Source organism: Prionailurus bengalensis, chromosome C2 (genome assembly GCF_016509475.1).
Source record: "Prionailurus bengalensis isolate Pbe53 chromosome C2, Fcat_Pben_1.1_paternal_pri, whole genome shotgun sequence".
Classification (NCBI taxonomy): Eukaryota; Metazoa; Chordata; class Mammalia; order Carnivora; family Felidae; genus Prionailurus; species Prionailurus bengalensis.
The window spans coordinates 91,854,138-91,878,068 of NC_057350.1; the positions used below are offsets into that span (position 1 = coordinate 91,854,138).

The 23,931-nt window shown below is 35.9% G+C and overlaps 1 protein-coding gene across 3 annotated transcripts in view; it reads right to left on the bottom strand.

The window, feature by feature from the left end:
• Positions 1–23,931, bottom strand: part of NAALADL2 (N-acetylated alpha-linked acidic dipeptidase like 2) — a 1,353,396-nt gene that overhangs the window by 545,797 nt on the left and 783,668 nt on the right. For all 3 annotated transcript variants that reach the window (XM_043594881.1, XM_043594879.1, XM_043594880.1), the window contains 2 exons: positions 16,301–16,574; positions 4,925–5,044 (listed from right to left, as the gene is read on the bottom strand). In XM_043594881.1, the coding sequence (XP_043450816.1) occupies positions 4,925–5,044; positions 16,301–16,574 (394 nt within the window). The remainder of the gene's footprint in view (positions 1–4,924; positions 5,045–16,300; positions 16,575–23,931) is intronic.

Below are 23,931 nucleotides of genomic sequence, written 5' to 3' on the forward strand. Positions count from 1 at the left end.
CCACAGCTCAGTGTGTAGCCCGACACGGGGCTCCATCTCACAATCATGAGATCATGACCTGAGCCTAAACCAAGAGTCAGTTGCTTAGCAGCCTGAGCAACCTACGAGCCCCTAAAAACAGATATTATACTGTGTAACAGTGAGTACTAGAAATGTGGTGTATGCTACTCCATTTATAAAAAACTGCAATGGCATTTGTGGATTTTTATGTGTAATTTCACCATGCAAAAAAGGCATAAGTATATGTATTTACCTGTAATTTCACTGCATACATATTTGACTCCTATAAGACGGGAGGCTGATACCTGGTGTAGACCTAGACAATGGCCCAGCCTCCATGTTCCAGCAGGATTTATACAATTTCTAGTTGTCATGCAGTATACAGTAATTTATTATTGCTTTTGTGAAAATGGCCCTAAAAAGAAAGCCAAATGCTTTTATTGCATTTATAAAATAAATTTCATACTAGAGCGCTATTCAGCAATTTGGGAATATGTGAGGGTCTTCAGATGGGCTTTACTATGTTTCAGATTGTCACTGAGAGAAATCTAAGTGAATCCATTATGACATATAAAATAATATTCTGTCTTAAAGCTTAAAGAAGTAAAGCACTTTCCTATAAAATAAACTGCTAAAATACAAAACTAAAGTAAACCTAATGCCTTTTCTCTAAGGTTTAAGCTTAAGGGAACTAGCACAAGCTAGACCTGGAGAACTGGGTTCGCTCTTCCCCGCAGTAATAAAATATGGATGTCAAGGCATATATCTAAAAGCTATTTGCATTTCATACTTTCTGCTACGCCGTATAGGGATTTTCTCATCAAACCCTTCACGGAGGCTAAATCAACACATACATAGTATTTATGATAAAACTAATAAGATCTCCTTGGCCACTGATTCTTTTACTACTCATTTTTTAGGAGATAACATCACAATTAGGTTCCCTTTTTGCTCTATCTCAGATGCAGAGAATCCCTCCCATATTTATTATTGAACTTGATTTAGTAACTACTACACAAGTAAGAACAGATTAACTTTTCTCTTCACTCATTCCGCTGCATGTACCCAGTCCAGATGCTTATTTGGAATCATGATTAGCAGTAGTGATACACAAAACAGTCAAGTGGTTCTCTGCCTTTTTCAACCCAGCTGTATTACTGTATTAACACACTTCCCACTTTCAGTACCAGAATATATTTGATGGACCAGTTAAGCAAGCTCAGCTGTTACCATGCTGCACAACTTTATCTAATCAATGCTTACTTTTGCTTTACTAGGTGACTGTATATTAATGTACTATCAATGATTCCGTCAGATATCTGGGATAATCCACAGAAAACATAGATGGCTAGAGTGGAATTTAAAAAGTTAAAGAAAGGATGCCCTGTCTTCTGCCTAGAAGATAATGCTAAGTTTGTGGTAAGGCTCTGTCTGGAGGGGGATTCTGCATAGATCTCTTGTTAAATCTGATCATGGGCCTATAAGGAAAATGATCAGGGGAAATATACCAGGCTCTTAATAACTGTGTCCCATTCTAGATAAACCACTAATTCACTACTTTGTAGATATGGCCGATGGTTTCATAATGTAAAAATTCTCTGGAGAAGTCAAATACAAAGAAACCTTGCTCTATGTTAACTCATAATCTACTGGTGAGGATTTTGAATATTTGGCCTATAAATACTTAGGAAAGTTTGTGAATGCCTTATCTAACTTGAATTTTTAAAGCCCTTTTTTGCTTATTTTGCTTATACAATATATACACAATCACTATAGAACATTTAGAAATTCAGGAAAATATGAAGAAGTAGAAATCATCCATAATTTCACCAATTCAATTCATATAATTGGCCCCTACCACAAACAGCATTTTAGTCATATAGATCACTGGTATATTGAACAAGCAGGATTTATATACCAGAGGCAATGCTACTCTGTTTCCTATTGCCCACTCAAAACATACCTAGAAAAGATCCCCAGACTGCTAGATGAAGACTTCTTCTGATAATTGGTAATTTAAAAAGTCTTATAATCAGTTTGAGTCACTTGTCTTAAATAATTAGAATACATAGTCTCACATCATGATCAAAACTCCACCCTTGATTTAAAATTTCATCTTCTTGCCCTCTGCTAGCTCAGGTCTGTTGTTGAGGAAGGAGTTACTCTGTATTCTTTCTTTCCTCATGCACTAATGATACTTATCTATAAATTGAAGGTAATAAGAGTCCCTGCTTCAATAATGTGATTATTATGAAGATTAATGTGATAGTACACTTAAAAAGCTTAGAAAAATATCTAGCCCATATTACTAACAATGGGAAAATATAAAGAAGTAGAAATCATCCATAATTCCATTAACCCAATTTATATAATTGGTCCCTACAGACTGGAGTAAATAACACTGGATAGCTGTGAGCCTTTTTGGGTCAAAAGAAGGTACATCAGAACATGGAGGGTTGGGGGGTGTGGGCAGGCAAAACATTTCTTGCCAGGAGAAAATAATCCACTCCTGCTAGTCTAGCCCAGACCAGAGAACTTCAGATTTGACCAGGCTAAAGTCAAGTAGCTTAACAAAAATACGTAATTCCTTATACTATTCTATTTCATTAGAGAATATACCAGTTCAGATTAGTTTTGCTCTTTGGGTAGTTTTTAGGTCAATATGAATTTCTGTTACCTCTCTACTGCTCTATTCTACGTTTTCAAGAGTTGCTATAAACATCAGCACATTCTCCAGACCAGATGGACTACACAGGCAGCTACTTTGATTTATTTTTTAAAGAGCCAATAATAGACACCGTTTCTAGGTCCCAGGCAAATATATGCATGTATATATAACTATATCTATCTATAGATAGAGATAGATATTGATATTGCATAAATATATAAAGACATATATTTTTCTGCTCCAAGGTCTGGAGACACAGGCCAATCCCAACACAGACACTCCTTTCCTACTCATTTATTAGATGCTGAGCGTCAAACTCATCTTCTCAGAGTCTACCATGGTAGAACCAGTCTACCATGTTCCCCATATTGCAGAGGACACACATTAAGCCCTTCACATGGTTCCATTGAAGCCTTCATCACTAGGCTTGCAATGGAACTTAAATTTCTCCAAAATTTCTATTCATAAAATCTTCATTCCCCACCATCCTCCAAACCTTTTATACCACAGATGTAAGAGGTTCAACAATAGACTGACATGGTTTTAATGTTTTCCTTTGACACATTGGTGTTGGGTAGGTCACGTTGAAACACCCACTCATATGTATATTATCATTTGATTAGCTAGTTAGCTATATCTATCTACCAAAGTACTCTAACAACACACATACACTTACTTACACATGAAAGACTCATAATGTGACATGAAACTGCTTGGATGTAAATCCTTATTGTTTCATCTAACTAGCTGTTTGTCTTTGAGCCAGTTGCTTATTCTTTTCCTACCTCAGTTACCTCTCCTGTAAATTGAAGATAATAACAGTCCCTACCTCAACAACATGATTATTGTGAAGACTAAAAAACAACAACAACAACGCTTAGAAAAGTATTTATCCCATATTACTAATATGCTATCTTTAGATGTAACAATAATATAATTATTATTATAATTATTATAAATGTCCTCTCTATAACTTGTTTGACTTAAGAGGATGCTCACATGCTGTTCAAAATTCTTCTTTACCTTGTAATTATACAGTATTCAGCTATACAAATGTAGCATCATTTTCAATACTAAACTGGACATATATAACATTTCTAAAATCTGCCACATCATTGATGATCTTTATTGTCTGTTTTTTCCCCTTTATAATATATTGATTAAACCAGAACCATTGGATCAAAATATGATTAAGTCACTTAATACATATTGACAAATTACATTGCTAAAAAACTAATATCACATTGATACACACACACACACACACACACACACACACACACATATATATATATATATATATATATATATATATATCTCAAACAATGTATTTTCAAGACTACTTTAAAATCTGGCCAATTATCTACTATCAGGCATTGATTTAAGTATAAGAGCATCCATAGAAGATAATGACAAAGAAGCACACCTGTTCTCTTGTTTCCTTACAGAGTATACAAACAGATTTCTGGAAACTTTTTTTGGCTCTAGGAAGCAAAAATCTTTAAGGGTTTTATGAAGAGACACTCAATATATCTTCACAACCAGAGAGTGCCGGCGCCACAACTACACTGACCATTCTTTTTAAATAGAAAAGGGAAATAAAATAAGAATGAGCAGTAGTGGCTGTCTATCGTGGTGGTTCATTATGAGATACTTAGATAGAGCTGCTTTAATTATGTAAATGCATCTATTGGATAAGTGTTAATAAACTTCTATTTAAATAAAATAAATCAAAATTCTATTTCTCCTTAGCATATTATATTTTAATTAAATTCTTGAGCACAGTCAGCAACTGTGAAGTTACACAGTTGACAAAATCAATCATTAAGGAGTATAAATCTTCTAGATACTTGTCTAACACAAAGCACATAGTAATTAGTCAGTTTTGATAATAGTTTCACATATGTCCTAGGAAGAGGACACTCTGGCTCTCAATTTTAGCACTCTACTACATCAGTATTATTGTGAAGAGTATGCCAATTTTATCAAGGTCCCACAAACTCATCAATACCTGGCTTAAAGTATCTTCTGTCTCAAGTAATTAATAATGACATCAACCATTTTTCTTAAAGATTTTAATTTAAAATATTCTATTTTGGAAAGTCATCTTCCTGTGATACTCTCTGACTCTGTGTGCTTCTCCTTCTCCCTCTTTCTCTGTCTCTGCCTCTGTTTCTCTCTCCACTCACAGAGGCATGTAACTTCAACAAAACAAAATAAAATGTTCACCCCACCAGCAACAGCCATTGGACCAACCTTATAAAGTAATGGCAATTTTCCTAATTTCAGGAGTGCAATCTTATTCGTTGTATTTTTCATTTTTTGTATCCTTTTTAAGTCATCTGCATTTCCATAACTCACATCAATGACTTCAGCCTGAAAGAGAAGAAAAGACAAAAAAAGTCTTGTAGGAAGAATTCTAGCAAACTGTCCATTTAGTGTGACAAAATCATTCACAATAATTTGAAATAGTCAAAGGAGAACTATTTCCACTCTTACCTTGAGCTAATCACCACAAATATGATCTTTCTATTTTTCTGTCAGGGTACAATTCTTCTGGTAACTTGAGAAAAAGTTTTAGAGTCATTTGAACCTTGCCCTCTCCCTTCTAGAGAAGTTACAAACCCAATTCATTCCCCTAGCGGATGACCAAGTTTGGTATATTGTATATTTATGTTTCTGAAATTTGAATCTTTTTTTTTTATTTTTTTTTTAATTTTTTTTAACGTTTATTTATTTTTGAGACAGAGAGAGACAGAGCATGAACGGGGGAGGGGCAGAGAGAGAGGGAGACAGAATCGGAAGCAGGCTCCAGAATCTGAGCCATCAGCCCACAGCCCGACACGGGGCTCGAACTCACGGACCGCGAGATCGTGACCTGGGCCGAAGTCGGCAGCTCAACCGACTGAGCCACCCAGGCGCCCCTGAAATTTGAATCATTTTACAAAATACTACAAGATTAATTTCTTTAAAGCTCAACAACAATTACACCATTCTTTGACTTGAGAACAATGTAAAGGCTTTCAATTCTTTTCCAAACTAAACAAAGCCCATGACATACAGCTGTTCAGGTGGTGCACATATTCAGTTGTGAATGACAACTCCTTGGGTTATGCAAGATACAACCTGTACAACCAACCATATGTGCCAGTCTGGCATTCAAGGATTTTAGAACATGATCCCAAACTACAATTTCAGTCATATTTCCCACTCCCATCCATATAGTTGTCTTATATTCTTTATCAATATTTCTTATTTTTAAGAATCCCCTTTAATTACTGCTAAAATTTTATACCTTTCTAAGATTCTAATGGAATTCTCTAACATAGCTGCCCCTTTCCTTCTCCTTGAAAAGTACCACACCGAGGGTTCTATCAAACACATATTCTTATGAGCCAAGATGATTCCTTTCCAGTTTGGTTTCAATAGTTTTTATTATTAAAATAGTAGTTGTTATGCTTTCCAGTGATAAAATTATATGAAATGTGCTGTTTCAAATTACAGCATATATACACTGAGGCATTAAGGAGCTAACATTAGGCATTAAGGTGGCAAACAATGAGAACAGAGTTGGGAGAATCCAGACCTATAAATTCCCACTCTTCTCAACTGGAGCTAATTACTTTTACCAGTTTTATGCAAAGGACCTCCATAGAACACTCGTGTGAAGAAACAATTCTGTGTTTAGAAGAACATGTGAATACCACCAAGATACCAGCAGATCTGTTAGAGGAAACATTTCCTGCATGAAATATTCCCTTGGCCCTTTCATTTGCATCTTCAAAGCTTTACTGACACATTACAGCCCATTTCAAAAGTTACCTACCTGATGAACTGTATTTCCCTGTTGCCCAAGTAAATGTGCCTTCTCTACTTTGAACCTGACTCTCTTGAGGACATCACTGGACTACATATATATATGTAGATAGATAGGTATATGTAGATAGATATATGTAGATAGATAGATAGAGAGAGAGATAGATAGATAGATAGATAGATAGATAAGATTTTGTTTTTCCTCAGCGAAGGGCCCATCATGCACGTTTCTCAGCCCTCATCCAGGTGTCCACCATACACTGTTAACTGTCTTAAACTGAAACGATTACAGTTCATACAATATCTCTAAAAAGTAAAGCTGTATTTTCAAATGGATTTCCTAAGAAAATATAGTTGTTAACACTTCTGTCAGAATGGCTTTGGGTTATAATTTTATTTCTATACAATGTGATTAAATCAGTGCCTTATTAATATAATTTTTGAGTTTGCTTATACCATTATAATATAAATAACTGTTGATTTATTATTTTAAAAGCCTGATTAAATAAATGATCACATAATATTAATAATCACATTGGAAAAATGAGAGAATTCATATTATTCATTTCAAAATTTCAAGCTACCTACTAATTATGTGTGATTCACTGATACCATATTAAAATAGGGATATCCCTCTCTTGGTTATATTAATGAACATATTTTTCATATCTAGTAGAGATTGGAGGAAAAGCATGCTGGTCTGGGAGGGTGTAGGCTAGACTTTGAACTTTTTGTTTGTATACATACCAGAAAGGTGTGACAGTTACAAAAATGCCACTTCTGTAAAAGACATTTTATATCATTGGAAAATAGTGAAAGCTTGCCTCAATAATGGCAATTTTAATCAAAGGGCTCTTTCATTATCTTTCTTTAAATAGCATATCAATAGAGTCAAGCATTTTAACATTAAGAGGCTTTTGTTTCTTTTTTTCACAAAAATAGTCCTCAACACAGCATCATTATATCAATTTATTTTGGCTTATGCACTTTGAGCCAATTTATTTTGACTTATGCATTAAAAATCAACAATTACAGAAATCAGTGTTCTCATGGTTTAACAGGTGATAATAAAAATGTATCTATTGCCTTCAAAGGATGCCTCTGAATCAGGCCCTTTCTAAAAGTCTTTCCTATTTACCTTTAAGCAAACTGAAAAATCACAGTTGCAAGAAAGCAACTGAATTTTCTGAGACACAAATCAATATACAATGATATGACAAAATGTCAAGCCACTTCTTTCCACACATTCTTGTTGCCACAATGAACCTTTTCTTATTGTATGTATTCTGTCACACTAGAAAATCATCCACTCAACCGGTTGGGGTACAGTGTTTAATTTATGTCCAAATACCAAGGATTTAGTTACATCTGACTAATCCCTTTGGAAAATATCAAATGAGCAAGAATCTATGTACTTGTTGAACTATTCATTCGTGTGCACCAATTTTTCCACTGAGGACTTCCCTGACATATAGGAGGGGGTAATGGAGAGGTTACAGAGTAAAATGAAACTAGTTCCATTTTGTTTTAAAATTTTTTAACTAGGGAGAGATATACAAAAGTCTACACATTAATTTTTATTTAAATTCTATACATTAATTTTTGACTAAGAACAAAGAACTTAAAACAGCAACAACAACTGGGGAAACTGGGTGGCTCAGTTGGTTAAGCGTCCGACTTCAGCTTGGGTCATGATCTCACAGTTCGTGAGCCTGAGCCCCGCGTCGGGCTCTATGGTAACAGCTTGGAGCCTGGAGCCTGCTTTGGATTCTGTGTCTCCCTCTCTCTCTAGCCCCTCCCCCACTCACACTCTGTCTCTGTCTCTGTCTCTCTCTCTCTCAAAAATAAACATTAAAAAAAAAGCAGCAACAACTAAAACAAAAAAACAAAAACAAATATTTTATACTTTATTAAAATATTATAGTATTGAAATGACAGCAGGGGGGATGGGCCATATAGAAGCAGCTAAGAGAATAAGTGGCACAGTTTAAAAATAAATACTAATATTAAAATACGATTATATTTTGTAGTAAGATATGTGATTAGAAGGAATCATAGCAGATAATTAGCAATAGCAAACATCAAAGCATTAAAAATTGATATTCTGTTACATCGGTAATTTTACGGCTCTATGCAAAAAAAAAAAAAAAAAAAATGGAGAAAATATCCTGAGCAGAAGCAACAGAAGGGAATAACTAAGAGCAATGAATAGAATTGTCATGTCCTATAGTCAGCTAAATAAAATAAACAGAACAATCATGGAAAGTAACTAGGTCAGAGAAAAATATCTGGGACCATCCACCTATAGGTGGCCTGTGCTCCGCACTAGGGAACAATCCAGTGCCATGTTTCTCTTCTAACTTGAGGTAGCAAAAATTATTCATGCTTATGACATGATGTATGCTTTGAAACTTTTCAGACTTGACATTTTCAACCAAATCAATCACTCTGTATCCTCTCAGCTCTTTTCTAATTGATTCTGAATGTACAGAATGTTTGAAAAGCATTGCTGCTTTGACTAAAACAGTAATTTTCTACTCAGAGTCAGAAATGGTAAACCCAAGCAGTTCTCATACTGACAAGGTACAGTATCATCACAAGTATTATTCACCTAAATACAAGTTTTACTTCAGAAATTTACTACCATCTTATATAATCTAGCTTTGAATCCTCTTCAAATTAGTGCTTATGTCTATTACAAACCTGTAAAATCAAAATGTGCTTCCATGTTTACCTCTGTCTTTTCCAAAAAGGGTTATTATGTTAATATTTATGAAGACTTCAGATTTCAGACATTCCTAGAATTATATTAGTACTTCCTTTTCAAGTTCACTCAATGGCTTTCCACCATGCACATCTTTATGAAAACCACACTGTACTGAAGCATGAAAAGCAATACTGCTTCCTCCCGATCCTGTGGCGGACATCACTAATCGGACATCACCTTCTCAAATTCCTCAAGATGGTCTTCTAGCTGATCAAGACCAATTAGGGGTTGGCATAAGTAGGAAACCATATAAAGTATTTAATATTTTAATGTTAAACAATGATTGATATTAAATAACTTTTTAAATAATATTTAGTTATTTAAAATCTTTAATAACTAGAACACAGGTACTAATCAGTTAAAATGAGCTCCTAGCCAATCAGAAGGGATACCAGCTAGTGTGCTAAACTAGTACACCCCAAATGAATCCAGCACTAAGACTAAGACATACACACAGTTTTGTGGTCTTTGGTGTAAAAGATTCATTTTTATCACTTTTTTTGCATGTAATATATAAATTTGCTGGAAAAAAATATCTGCTACAATGATATACTGAATGTAAGACTTATTGACATGATGACCACATTTTTATGGCAGAAATAACAAAGATAAACCAGAGCAGTTAATTGTCTTGACACACAGTAATTATTTTAAAAATTTGCAAAATGTTTTATAATCTAATATGTGCACACCCACCTAAAAGATGAAAAAAATTAGGTTAAAACTATTGTAATACAGAAATTTAACCAGAGTTAGGCACAGTTCTGTTAGGATTTTCTTATAGGGGTAGAGATCAGATTAGGATGGGATTTCAGGAAATTTATCAATGAAGGAAGCTGGTGGACCAGAGTCAGTTGCTTCAGAAAGTGGATGGAAGGTCAGTTGATACTTTGCAGCAATTACCCCAGAAGGGTTTACATCTGACATAATTTGAGGAAATTTCTTGAAAAGAATTTACCTCTGGATCTTCCATCAGCTCTATGTGAAAGGTGAATTTCATCTGACTAAGGAACTTCCTCTTTCAAACAGAAATCAGAAGGAAGTTCTCTGCCCCTTAAAATATTGTTATTGACTTTTGAGTGATCTCTGTGGCTCTGGATGGAATATGTAAGGGGGTTGAAGTGGAATTTGAGTGCACTGTTTACCCAATGGCATGTGTTCCCTGCCCAAATATTGTGGCCATGCTATAATTGGCAAAACTGTTTCTTGCTGAGTACTGAGTGCAGGAAAGTTGTATGCTCATAAAAGGGATCTCAGCAGGGGTGGGAAAGGAGGGTGGTGGGGTGGGTATGGGGGTGAAGATCCCTGATGTGTAGCATTTAAACATTTTCTGTGGTTTAAATATTAGACCAGAATTAAGAGAAATGCATAGAATTGGCTTCCACTAGCAGGAACAAGCTGACATGAACCATTCTGGCACACCACTGGGACACTTGTACTTGGCCTTTGAAGTGTAGAACAATATGTTACTCAGGGCTTTCCTAGGTGGTTGAAAACAGAAATGGGTATGCATTAGAGGTATGGGTTGAAGCTTGTGCCCAGGTCTTGGCAACGTAGAGCTAAGAAGCAGAGGAAGGTAAGAGGTGAATAATAGTAAGAGAGAGATGACGGTAAGAGGACTTCACAGGAAATCCCAGCTAACAGAAAGTTAGAAATGGGGGGCGCCTGGGTGGCTCAGTCTGTTAAGCGTCCGACTTCAGCTCAGGTCACGATATCATGGTTTGTGGGTTTGTGCCCACGTTAGGCTCGGTGCTGACAGCTCAGAGCCTGGAGTCTGCTTTAGATTCTGTGCCTCCCTCTCTCTCTCTCTCTGCCCCTTGCACCTCTCTCTCAAAAATAAATAAACATTAAAAAAAATTTGGAAATTGAACATAAGGCCTTTGAGACAGAGAGGGAAAAAGAAAGGGAGGATTGGGAGAAAGATTGATGTGGACAGGACTGTTATGACAAGATACGGGGGAAAAAGAAAATCAATATCTAACTATTTATGTCCTCAGTGCTAGACACTTTACTACAGAGCTCGTATAAATGGTGTTCAGTCTATCTTCAGAACACTCATATCTGGGAGTGTTTCTGCCCATTTTATAGATGAGGAAACTGGAGTGTAGAATATTTAAATGTTTTGCTAGTGCTCATAGCCTCATAACAGTATTGAGCCATGCAGTTTGTAACTACTTTCCTGACAGTTTCTCCTATTAGACTGCCAGTTGCATGTGGACATTGTCTAGAGCCTTCTTATTTATCACTTTTGTCCCCTGTGACTGGCACCTAAGAGGTACGCAGTAAGTATTTGCTGAATGTTGAATGTTGCCTGTTATATTACTCAAACCCAGATGGCTAAACGCTCTATTAGTCACCTAATCTTTCACTATCAAATTAAAATATAAGGAAAAACAAATTAATAATCATAGGGCACTTTATTTAATAAATGATACTCAACTTATTAAGGTAAGGATATTGAAGGAGTTGCAAATTCTTTCAAGAGAATTCTTCCTGGAGGCCATGAAAGTAATTGGACAGAATTCTGCTGCTTTTAAAATCAATTAGTTTAGGGGCACCTGGGTCCCTCAGTCAGTTAAGCATCCAACTTAGACTCAGGTCATGATCTCATGGTTTGTGAGTTTGAGCCCTATGTTGAGCTCTGTGCTGACAACTCAGAGCCTGGAGCCGACTTCCAATTCTGTGTCTTCCTCTCTCTGGCCCTACCCCCCTCCTGCGCGTGTGCGTGCACGCTCTCTCTCTCTCTCTCTCAAAAAAAAAAAAAATTAAGCATTAAAAAACATTTTAAATCAATTAGATTAGCATATTGAAATAATACATAAACCTAAGGATCAACTTTTCCGCAGATCTTTCTAGTTCTGAAAAAAACTGAATTTGCAGCACCCACTGAAGTGAGGTAAATTTTATATGTAAGGTACATATTTTTAATGTTTATTTATTTTTGAGAGACCAAGAGCAAGAGTGAGAGTGAGAGTGAGAGTGAGAGCGAGCATGAGCCTGGGAGGGGCAGAGAAAGAGGGGGACAGAGGATCCAAAGCAGGCTCGGAGCTGACAGCAGAGAGCCTGATGTGGGTCTCCGCCTAAGGAACCGTGAGTTCCAGCCCTGAGCCAAAGTTACGTGCTTAAGAGACTGAGCCACCAGGTGCCCCTGATACAGAGTTTAGATGTCATTCGTTAAACTATGGCTTGATATTTTACAAAATGAGAATAAGCAATGCTCTTCGACCCAAGTTAACATGATTTGTCATTATGAATTTAAAGTAAAATATTTACTCCTAGATTCTTTGAGCTGTTAGTTTTAAATTAAAAATGTGATCAGATATTATATTTTATTATTTATTCATAATTAACAAGGCATTTCCCTGTTAATATTTGTCATATTAAACAGAAGCCTAGAAGATTATATTCAGACAATATCATAAAAGTTTCAAATCATGATATATAGTTCTGATATTTTAATTTTTCCCATTTAAATGTATTTATTTTATACCATGTAATAACAATAGCTAACAGAGTGCTTTCTTTCTTTCTTTCTTTCTTTCTTTCTTTCTTTCTTTCTTTCTTTCTTTCTTTCTTTTTCTTTCTTTTTTTACAGAGTGCTTTCTAAGTGCACTCTGTGTGCCCTACATGGTTTATATAATTTCTTCCCCACCACAGCCAATGGAGGTACTATACCATTCCCCTTATATGGATGAGAACACTGAGGCTTAGAGAGCTAAAGTGACCAACCCACAGTTGGAAGAAGTTAGGAAGAATGCAGCCAGTAAGGAAGAATGCTACTCTGGGCTCTCTGAGGAATGGGGTAGTGATAAATGTGTTGATGACAATCTATCTTATGCACACAGTTAATGAGTTGTTGAAAATAAGTTTCTCCATAAAATTGCATTATTTGTTTTTACTTCCAGACACAAAATAATACTTAACAGGAAGAAAATTCCCAAATCCATAAACTGTATTAAAATGAAAACAAATCTTCTGTTCAAAAATATAAACACAGTAGACTCCAATCTCACCAACCTATATTAAATATTAATTGTTTCCTTTGCTTTTCTGCAGCTATGTGGGTTTCACAAAGGACAAAAGAAATAATTGCACAGGGATTACATAAAGCCATACATTCTATTTATAAAACTGACTAGACATTGTCAGCATTCACTACCAATGTCTTTGGTAGTATGATGACATTATAGTTGATATTTATCTTTTAATAAAAATATGAATCACTGTTTACTCCCCGAAGCTAACCTCACTCATGCTAAATTATTTATGTATCCATTTTAATATGTATTTTGCATCTGACAGGACAACTCTCCTTAGGACCCCTTTACTGACCCACCTGTCATTATGATGGGGTAAACAATGTCACCTTTCTAGTGCACAATGAATTACAAAGAAGTTGCAAAGTACACCATCCATCATGCTGGCACTAAGTAGGTTTTTGAAGTAGATCTCAGATATCACAAATGCTGTTTAGACTGTTACCAGAAAGCAAAAATTGGAAGCTTAGACAAAACGGTCATATGATGAATGGACATGACAGCTCTTCAAAGAAAAGGGGCACTCCTCTTCTACAAATAACCTTGTCAACAGCAAAAGTAGTGGGGAGCTTTGCTGGCACTCAGACTAGAATAATTTAACAAGTGGTTAATGGCTCAGCCTGATAGAAATTCATGCAAACCCAGTGTACTCAAAATCAAAAAGTGGGTCAGCAGCAGCAACCTCTCAAGCTTGATTTTAATTAGGGAATGGTCTGAAGAGATACAGAAAATCACCCATATCCTATTAATTAGAACATGTGAGTTTCAATAATACACGTGTCTAAAACATATATATAAAATATATGCAAATATTCTATATGCATATAAAAGTCACCTAGAAACTGCTTTGCATTTGAAAATCATAATGCTAATATAGTTTGAGTTTTAAAAAAATCAACATCAATAAATTTATTGATATAAATATTTAAATTATTATGTAGTTAGTATAATGGATTTGAATTATTAATATAATTCTAAAAATAGTTATCATTAGTGTCTTCCTTCATCTAATTTGCATGGTTAATTTCTTCAAATACAAGGTGTTTGTTTTATCCATAATTGCATTTCAGTTCCTCTAACACTACTCCCTTTGATTTAGGCCTTATTTCAAATGTAGAGTATATTTCTACATGATAGCTAAGTTTATTTTTCCCTTTTAATAGCTTCTTTAAATCTTTCTCCAAACTTCTTTTTTTAAAATGGTATTTTTTATAGCATTTTATAAATGGTAGATAATCCCAAAGTGACGTACGTCTTCATGGACATTTAAGCAGTTCCACAATTCTATAGTAGACCTTGGTTTCTTTAATATGGAACAAGGAAAATTTAAACATTTATAACTGATAAGATAAATGTGTAGAACTCTCAGAGATGTGGCTACGTGGGAACATAAAAAACTAACCCAGTGGGCCCGGCAGATTATTAGAGGCCCATGCTGAGGAAACAGGGACTTTCCTGATTTTCCATATCACCTAAGTTATGGAATAATAAATAAATTGAAAAGCAAATTGATGAGGGTGATTCCAAGGACCCACACTAGCTTATGGGGTTTTGTTGTTCTGTGTTTTGGACACTTTTTTTTTTTAAGGCTAGGAGATGAATCAACTGAAATAAAGAGGGAGGTGGAAATGTGAGGGGCTAATGAAGGTTTGAGAGTCTGGGAGAAAGTATGTAGGGTAACTTAAGCATCTTGACTTGAGACCAGAACTTCTGAACCAACAAAAGAGTGCTGGCAGGTCTCCCTTTCTTTTCATTGACACACAGGGAAGTTTCCATCGTTGCCTACCAGAAATAGTATATATTAATCAAATACAATGACATGAGTCATACACTAGAAATACTGCAGAAATTAATATTATATTAACTTTTAATGAATGATAAGGCTTTCCAAGGTAGTGGTTATATATGTGGTACTTCTGCTAAAAGTCAGAGAATGACATAACAGACCACAGACAATATGGAACCACCAGTAAATGGACACTCTCCACCCTCCCCAAAAATGAAAAGAAAAAAAAAACAACAATAAGAATGTATCTATATAGTTACTTCAAATGATTTAAATATTTAATATATTAATCAGAGTTAACAAGGTAGATTCTAAAAAATCTGTGCCAGAATCATAGTATTGTTACATTTGTTTTAAATGAGGCAATCTAAAGGTTTATAAAAGAAACAAAATGTGCTTATTAAGCGCAAGGTATTTTTACATGGAGACAGAAAATTTGCCTATATAAAGGAGACATGACCAAATATATATTGCATCTAAGTGATATATTGTCCTTACTGTGGGCTAGGCTCTGTCCTCCAAGATTACATATATTAGCTAATTTAATTTTCACAACAACCTTATAAACGTGCAACTATTATTATCTCCATTACAGAGATGAGGGAACTCAGCCCTACATGGTTAAGTCACCGTAAGTACTGTGGGAAATGAGATCTGAAACTAGTCCATGAGGCTCTACAAGCCAAGCACTTGACTGCCATGCCAAAGAACTGGCTAAGCCAGAAAAAGTAAAGCAATAATCCACATCTGGCTCTTTATCTCCTGTGCTCTCCATCAAGAAAGCAGAAGTGCTGTATCTCAAATCTTGGATCTGTGAATAATCATATCGATTTTCCACCTCATTTCTTGTGTGTGTACACGATCTCAAACACAACTGCTTTCATTTCTATTCTTTCTGTCCATATCAATCCATTAACATGTGCCTCTTCAAAAACCAAAGAATAAAATGAACTTGTCCTATACCAGCTAAACAAAATTTGAATGACTCAGTCACACATTCAACACTTTTGAATTAAATTCTTCTAACATGTTTTCACTTTCGAAATATGACAAGAAGAAGGTCAAGCGATCCAAATCTTCCTTCCCCTTCCCTGGCACCTCTACACTGAGAACATTTAATGGTTACTTTTTTATGTTACATCTTGCCAGTGAGTTCAATTTAGATGAAAGCTGTTGTTTTCTAATTCCGTTTCACTATAAATGACAGAGACAAATGGTCATATTACCTCGAGAGTTCCTTTGGCAGAATAGGCTGCATATGAGTAAAGCAGATCTTGGCTGCTGTGTTTTCTGGCTTCTTCGCTGCAAGGCTGGCCATTAGGATGAAAGCATTGGCCACTGCTGCTCAGAGACACAGAGCTGGCAGAAGGGCCTGGCAGATTAAGCAACACAGAGTAATTTACAAACTGTACATCTTCTAGGCCCAGGGAAGTCCAGTGACTCTTAATCTTCTTTGAAATTTCTGTGTCATCTTCACTTTTATACAGTTGTACCAAATTTCTGAAAGAAATTTAAAAATCACACTCTAAATAAAGGAAAAAAATTGTCTCTTGAGTTATGACCATTTAATATATGAACAATTATTAACAGATGTAGGATATGAAAGATGAACTAGACAGGACACTATACAAGAAACTCACAGTCTGGGAAAGGTGATGAGCTTGCAGAGAAATTACACTAAATCAAAGCAGAATGAATTAAGTTCTTAAATTAAGAACAAATAAAGCACTATGGGAATCCAGGGAAAAGGGTGATTAATGCCAACTAGTTCTTTTATTAGTTCTGATCTTTCTGTGGACATCAACATATAATCCATTTACAACTCAGTTCCAAGACTAGGAGTCATGCTGGTGAAGACAGTTTTGTATTGCAATTAATATGATTCCATATAGAGTTATGTGATTAATATATAGCTATTGCTATTTAAAATGATCTGGAGAGTGTTGGAGTTATTACTGAGGATGCCTGGCTAGCTAAAATGTAACAGGGAGATTTCTGGTGGGCTGAAGTTCCACTTGGGAGGGGCCTGGGTCTCTTGGAATGCAGGAGGCCTGTGTAAACCACCCACTGGGGAATGCTCCTGGGCCTCCCTCCCATGCCTTTCTGCAGTCCCAGGGGAACTCCATTATCTATACATTGTATACAAAGTTTAGCTCAACAATAGGACACATAGACCTTTGCTGTATATCTCTGATTTGATTATTCTCTTGTGATTGTCATGTACCCTTTGTTTTTGCATGCCTGAAATGTATGCCCTCTGTACACAACAAGTCAACTGAGATTTGTGACTGGTCTGACACTGCAATAAATGAGAATAAGCTTGAGGCGAACGTGGTTCTTCCTCTGTGAGCATTGACTCCCATCCCTTTTCTCTTTCTTAGCAAAGGGTAATCTTTCATGGGTTGGCACAGGGTTTGTTGGTCATTCCAAGCAAGAGAGAACACTTTTGATACAAATTACATGCCAAATTACCTAATACTGTGAGCACAATGATATGCAATAAAACTGGTATATCATGCTAAAACCAACCACAGATTATCAAATCAATATGAAATTAATTTTTGCGTGTGCTTGCTGTAGTCTATATATTTATTCCTTTTCTATTCTGTAATCCAATGACACTATTTTTCCTTATGACATCCTAAAAGCCAGACAAAATCTGTAAAAATAGACATACACATGCACGCACAAACACACGTACATACACGTATGAGCAGGACCTAGAACAAAATCAGAAATGGGAAATTTAAAAATAATAATACAATAAAGTTTTGTTTAGGGCTGGGATACAAAGGGACCAGTTTATTTTTTGACAAAAATATATCTTCTTATAAGAATTTTATTGCTATCCAAAACATTACTTAAATGGATACTAAAGTGGATACTGTTTTATTTTTTCCCATCACATTATTTTTCTCACACATATTTGATTCTTTTAGGACTCTATTTATTCAATAATCCCCAAATGAAAGACATCTGAAAAAGGAATAAAAAATACACACATCAGAAAAAAAATACATATAATATAGAAAAGCATTACTAGAGACAAAAAAGTAGGTGTGCTGACATAGCTAAAAGGCAGCCTATACATGAAGATGAAATAATAATTTCCCAATTGCTTTCTAAGGTTATTTCTATTTTTTCTTAATATGCAGTTTGACCAATTATCAATGCCATGTAAATTTTATGAAAGAGTCGATTAAAAGAATTTCACTTTTTCTTCTGAAAAAGATTGGTGGGCCTTCTGTTTTGTGTGTGTGTGTGTGTGTGTGTGTGTGTGTGTGTGTGTGTGTGTGTTTGGCAGGGGAGGTTTTTGTATAGTTGGCAAATTAGATTGTGTATATTTAAAGTGTACAATATAATTTGATATATATGTATGTTATGAAATTATCACAAATTACCACATCCATCACCTCAGTATTTACCTTATGTCTGTATGTGTTGTATGTTGAAATTTTTAAAATTTCTTTTATGTTTATTTATTTTTGAGAGAGAAAGAAAGAAGGAGTGGCAGAGAGAGAGAGGGAGACAGGATCTGAAGCAGGCTTTGTGCTGATAGCAGAGAGCCCGACGTGGGTCTCAAACTGAGGAACCATGAGATCATGACCTGAGTCGAAGTCAGACACTCAACCCAACCAACTGAGCCACCCAGGCACTTCTGTGTGTTGAAATATTTAGGATGTCCTCTCTTAGCAAATTTGAAGTACATAATGCAGTATTAACAATACTCACCATGCTGTACAGTAGGTCCTCAGAAATTATGCATCTTATAACTGAAAGCTTGTATCCCCTTGACCAACACGTCTTCCTTTCCGCCACCCCCAGTGCCCTGGCAGCTATGATTATACTCTTACTATGAGTTTGTTTGTTGGCTTTTTAGATTACAAACATAAAAGATATGCCTCAGTATCTGCATTTCTCAGTCTCTGTCTTATTGCACTTACCCTCTGTGAGGTATCTCTGTTGTCACAAAGCCATAATCTCATTTTTTATGGTTGAATAATATTGTACTGCACATTGATCCCACATTTTCTTTATACATTCATCCATACATGAGCACTTAGGTTATTTTTGTACTTTGGCTATTGTAAATAACGCTACAATGAACATGAGTGCAAATATCTCTTCTAGATACTGATATCATTTCCTTTGGATATATAACCAGAAGTGGATTGCTGGATCATATGGTTTTCTAGTTTTAATTTTTTGAGGAAACTCCATACTGCTTTCCATAATGTCTGTACCAGTTTACATTCTCACCAATAGTGTACAAAGGTTATATTTTCTTCACATCTTCATCAGTATGTTTTTTTGTTTTGTTTTGTTTTGTTTTGTTTTGTTTTGTTTTGTTTTGTTTATAACAGACATTCTAATAGATGTACGGTGGTATCTCATTGAGGTTTTGTTTTGTATCCCCTGATGATTAATGATGTTGAGCACCTTCATGTATCTGTTGGTCATTTGTATATATTTTTTTGAAAAATGTCTATTCAGATCCTTTGTCCATTTTTAAATTGGACTGTTTGTGATTTTTTTGCTACTGAATTGTATAAATTCCTCACTGTCATTCACTTTATTTTTATTTTTTTTAATGTTTATTTATTTTTGAGAGAGAGAGAGAGAGAGTGCAAGCAGGGGAGGGGCAGAGAGAGGGAAACACAGAATCTGAAGCAAGCTCCAGGCTCTGAGCTGTCAGCACAAGGCCGGACACAGGACTCAAACCCATGGGCTGCAAGATCATGATCTGAGCAGAAGTCGGATGCCTAACGGACTGAGCCACCCAGGCTCCCACTGTCATTTACTTCCTATCATGCATAGGAAAGGCTGCTGGGGGAGATGGCTCCACCAAGAGTCAGACTGATGTTCAGCCAAGACTGCACTAAGTCCTGTATCCCAAGGTAAGGCAAAAATTAATTACTGGTCAGGATCTGTGATAAAGGTTTTTTACCAGGGTGGGGATAAATAAAATATGAACCCCTTATCAAATATATGTTGTGTAAATATTTTCTCTTGTTCCACAGGCTTTTCTCATTTTGTTGTTTCCTTTGCTGTGCAGAAGCTTTTTAGTTTGATGTAGTCTCACTTGTTTAGTTTTGCTTTGTTGCCTATGCTTTTGTTGTCATATCAAAAAAAAGTTGCTAGGACCGACGTCAAGAAATATTCCCTTTGTTTGTTTTCTTCTGGGAGTATTGCAGTTTCAATTTTATATTTAAGATTTCAATCTGTTTCAAATTAATTTTTGTGAATGGTGAGATATAGGGGTTCAATTTAATTCTTTTGCATCTGAATTCCAGTTTTTCAACACTGTTTATTGAAGAAACTATTCTTTCCCCATTTTCTATTCTGGCTTCTTTGTCAAAAATTAATTGACATATATGTATGGATTTATTTCTGGGGACTCTATCCTGTTGCATTGGTCTATTTTTGGTCATTGGATCTGTTTCATTTGTCATTTTTTTCAAAGTTTATGTATTTATTTTTGAGAGAGTGCACGTGCACCCACGAGTGGGATAGGGGTGAAGAGAGGGAGAAAGAGGATCCCAGGCAGGCTCAGCACTGTCACTGTGGAGCTGGATATGGGGCTGGAACTCACAAACAGTGAGATCATGACCTGAGCCCAAATCAAGAGTCAGATGCTTTAACAGATGGAGCCAACCAGGTGCCCACTGGTCATTGTTGATAAACAGATCACTTTTTATGATCAGCCTTTAGGCCATACTGTAATATTTTGATTATTATAGATTTAAATTTTTTTTCTTTCAACGTTTATTTATTTTTTGGGGGGACAGAGAGAGACAGAGGATGAACGGGGGAGGGGCAGAGAGAGAGGGAGACACAGAATCGGAAACAGGCTCCAGGCTCTGAGCCATCAGCCCAGAGCCTGACGCGGGGCTCGAACTCACGGACCGCGAGATCGTGACCTGGCTGAAGTCGGACGCTTAACCTGCGCCACCCAGGCGCCCCTGATTATTATAGATTTAAATCAAGAAATGTGATGTGTCCGGATTTGTTCTTCTTTCTCAAGATAGCTTTGTCTAGTCAGGGGCTTTTATGGTTCCATGTAAGTTTTAGGGTTGTTCTTTTTCTGTGGAAAATGCCACTGGAATTTTGATAGGGATTGCAATGAATCTGTAGATTACTTTGGGTAGTATGTTCATTTTAACAATAATAATTCTTCTAATCTATGAACATGAGATACTCTTCCATTTTATTTGTGTCTTTTTTACATTTTTTTCACCAATGTCTTATAGTTTTCGGTATATATGTCTTTTACTTCCTTGGTTAAGTTTATTCCTAAGTATTTTATTATTTTTAGTGCTATTATAAATAATATTTTTTCTTAATTTCCGTTTCATATAGTTTGTCACTAGTGTGTAGAAATGCAACTGATTTTTTATATTGATTTTGTATCCTGCAACTTTAACTGAATTTATTAGTTCTAATGTTTTTTGTGGAAGCTTTAAGGTTTTCTGTATATACGATCATGTCATGTGTAAACAGAATTTTACTTTTTTCTTTCCAATATAAACAAGTAATGTATATATGTATGCCTAATTGTTCTGACTAGGACTTCCAGTAATGTATTAAAGAAAAGTGGAGAGTTTGAGAATCTTTGTCTTTTTCCTAATTTTAAAGTAAAGACTTTTACCTCTTCATTGTTAAGTATGATGTTAGCTGTGAACTTGCCTTTATTATGTTAATGTATTCCTTACATACATAATATAATGAAAGTTTTTATAATGACAGGATGTTGAATTTTGTCCTATGTTTTTTTTTCTGCATCTGTTGAGATGATTATAAGATTTTTATCCTCGGACACCTGTTGGGATGAGCACTGGGTGTTGTATGGAAACCAATTTGACAATAAATTTCATATTTAAAAAAAGATTTTTATCCTTCATTCTGTTTAGATGGTGTACCAAATCTATTGATTTGTATATTTTCGGCCATCCTTGAATTTTAAGAGTAAATCCCACTTGATCATGGTGTATGATCCTTTAAATATATTGTTAAATTCTGTTTGCTAGTATTTTGTGTGGGGATTTTTACATCTAGGTTCATCAGGGTATTGGCCTATAATTTTCTTTTCTTATAGTATTCTTATCTAGCTTTGGTATCTTTTGGCCTGAGATAATGAGTTTCAACTTTTTGGAAGAGTTTGAGAAGGTGTAGCATTAATTCCTCTTTAAATGTTTGAAAGAATTCACCAGTAAAGCCATCTGATCCTGGGGTTTTCTTGGTTTGGAGGTTTTGATTATTGATCCAATCTTCTTTCTAGTTATGCATCAGTTCAGATTTTCTATTTTTTCATGATTCAGTCTTGGTTGGTTGTATAGTTCTAGGAATTTACCCATCTCTTTTAGGTTGTGCAATTTGGTGGCATATGATAACTCATAGTAGTCTCCCGTTTCTTTGTATTTCTGTGGTTTCAGTAAATGTCTCTACCTTTATTTCTAATTTTGAGTTCTCTCTTTTGTCTTATTTAGTCTAGCTAGAGGTTTGTCAATTTTATATTTAAAAAGAAAAAGCTCTTAGTTTCATTGATCTTTTTATTGTTTTCCTAGTCTCCATTTCACTTATTTCTCCTCTGATATTTATTTCCTTCCTTCTGCTAAGCTTGGGATTAGTTGGTTCTTCTTTTCCTAGTTCTTTAGAGTATAAAGTAAGGTTATTCATTTGAATGTCTGTATATAATTGTTATATCCTCTTGATGAATTGAAACCCATCATATAGTGACCTTCTTTGTCTATTTAGACACAGTTTTTGATATGTCTATTTTGTCTAATATAAGATTGCACAGGTCCTCAGTGGCAGATGCCATGGGTGTACACAGTAGTAGTGAGAGCTATTAGGGTCAGGGCAAAGGCTTCTGGGGACTTCCTCTTTCTTTTTCTCCCATGGGGGATATTGTGACCAAGGGTATCTCTCTCAGTGCCTGGTCAGCTTGCAGCACCCTTGCACTGGTGGTGATACTGGTATTTGATGCATAGACACTCACAAAGCAATCACAAAGCCAGGGTCTAGAGTGTAGACACTTATAGAGTGGTAGTGGCTCCCCAGGTCCAGAGATTTGGTAAGCCCACAGCAGTAGTGACTCCAGTGCCTGAGCTATAGGAATATACAAAGTGACAGCTATATGCAGGTCTAAATTGTGGGAGCATGTAGAGCAGCTATGGCTCTAGGGTCGAGGGATATACATGGTTGGGTGGTGGTGGCAGCCGTGGTCCTGTGCAATAGTAGCTCCTTTAGGTGGAGAAGGGGCACAGTAGCATATCCCTTCCTTAGGAATCTGCAGCAGTGATAGCTTTTGGTTAACTCAGTGGTGAATGCTGCTGATGTCCTCTGAGGGTCAGGCCGCTGAAGTCCATACCAACAAACATTACGGGGTTTCTATTATGAAAGCTCTGGAGAGTCTGTGCCGGAGGTCCTCACTGGCAAAGACTGCTTGAGTCCTCCACGGAGTTAGCCACTGGGAACCACAGAGGAAAGGCCACTACTCTTCTTCTTGGTTCCTAACCACTTCTGGATGTCTCAGCTAAGCCAATCTCAATCCTTTCTATGTAGTTATTCTCCATTTTGCCCCATTGTGTTGCTGTATGTTCTTAATTGGACTCTTGAGCCCTCCCAAAGCTATTTTAATTCTTGGATACCTAATTGTTACTTGTGGGGAGATGACGGTTGGTAAAACCTACTCCCTCATCCAGCTGTCTATCTCTCTATCCTGTTGTTTTGTTGCTTTATCTGACTTCTGTATCCCCATCCTCTTTCTTTACTGCTACTGTAGTTTTCTCTGCACTACTTGGAGTAGGGAAGGTAAACTAATTGAATTGAAAGTTAACTCAGTTTGAGGATTCAG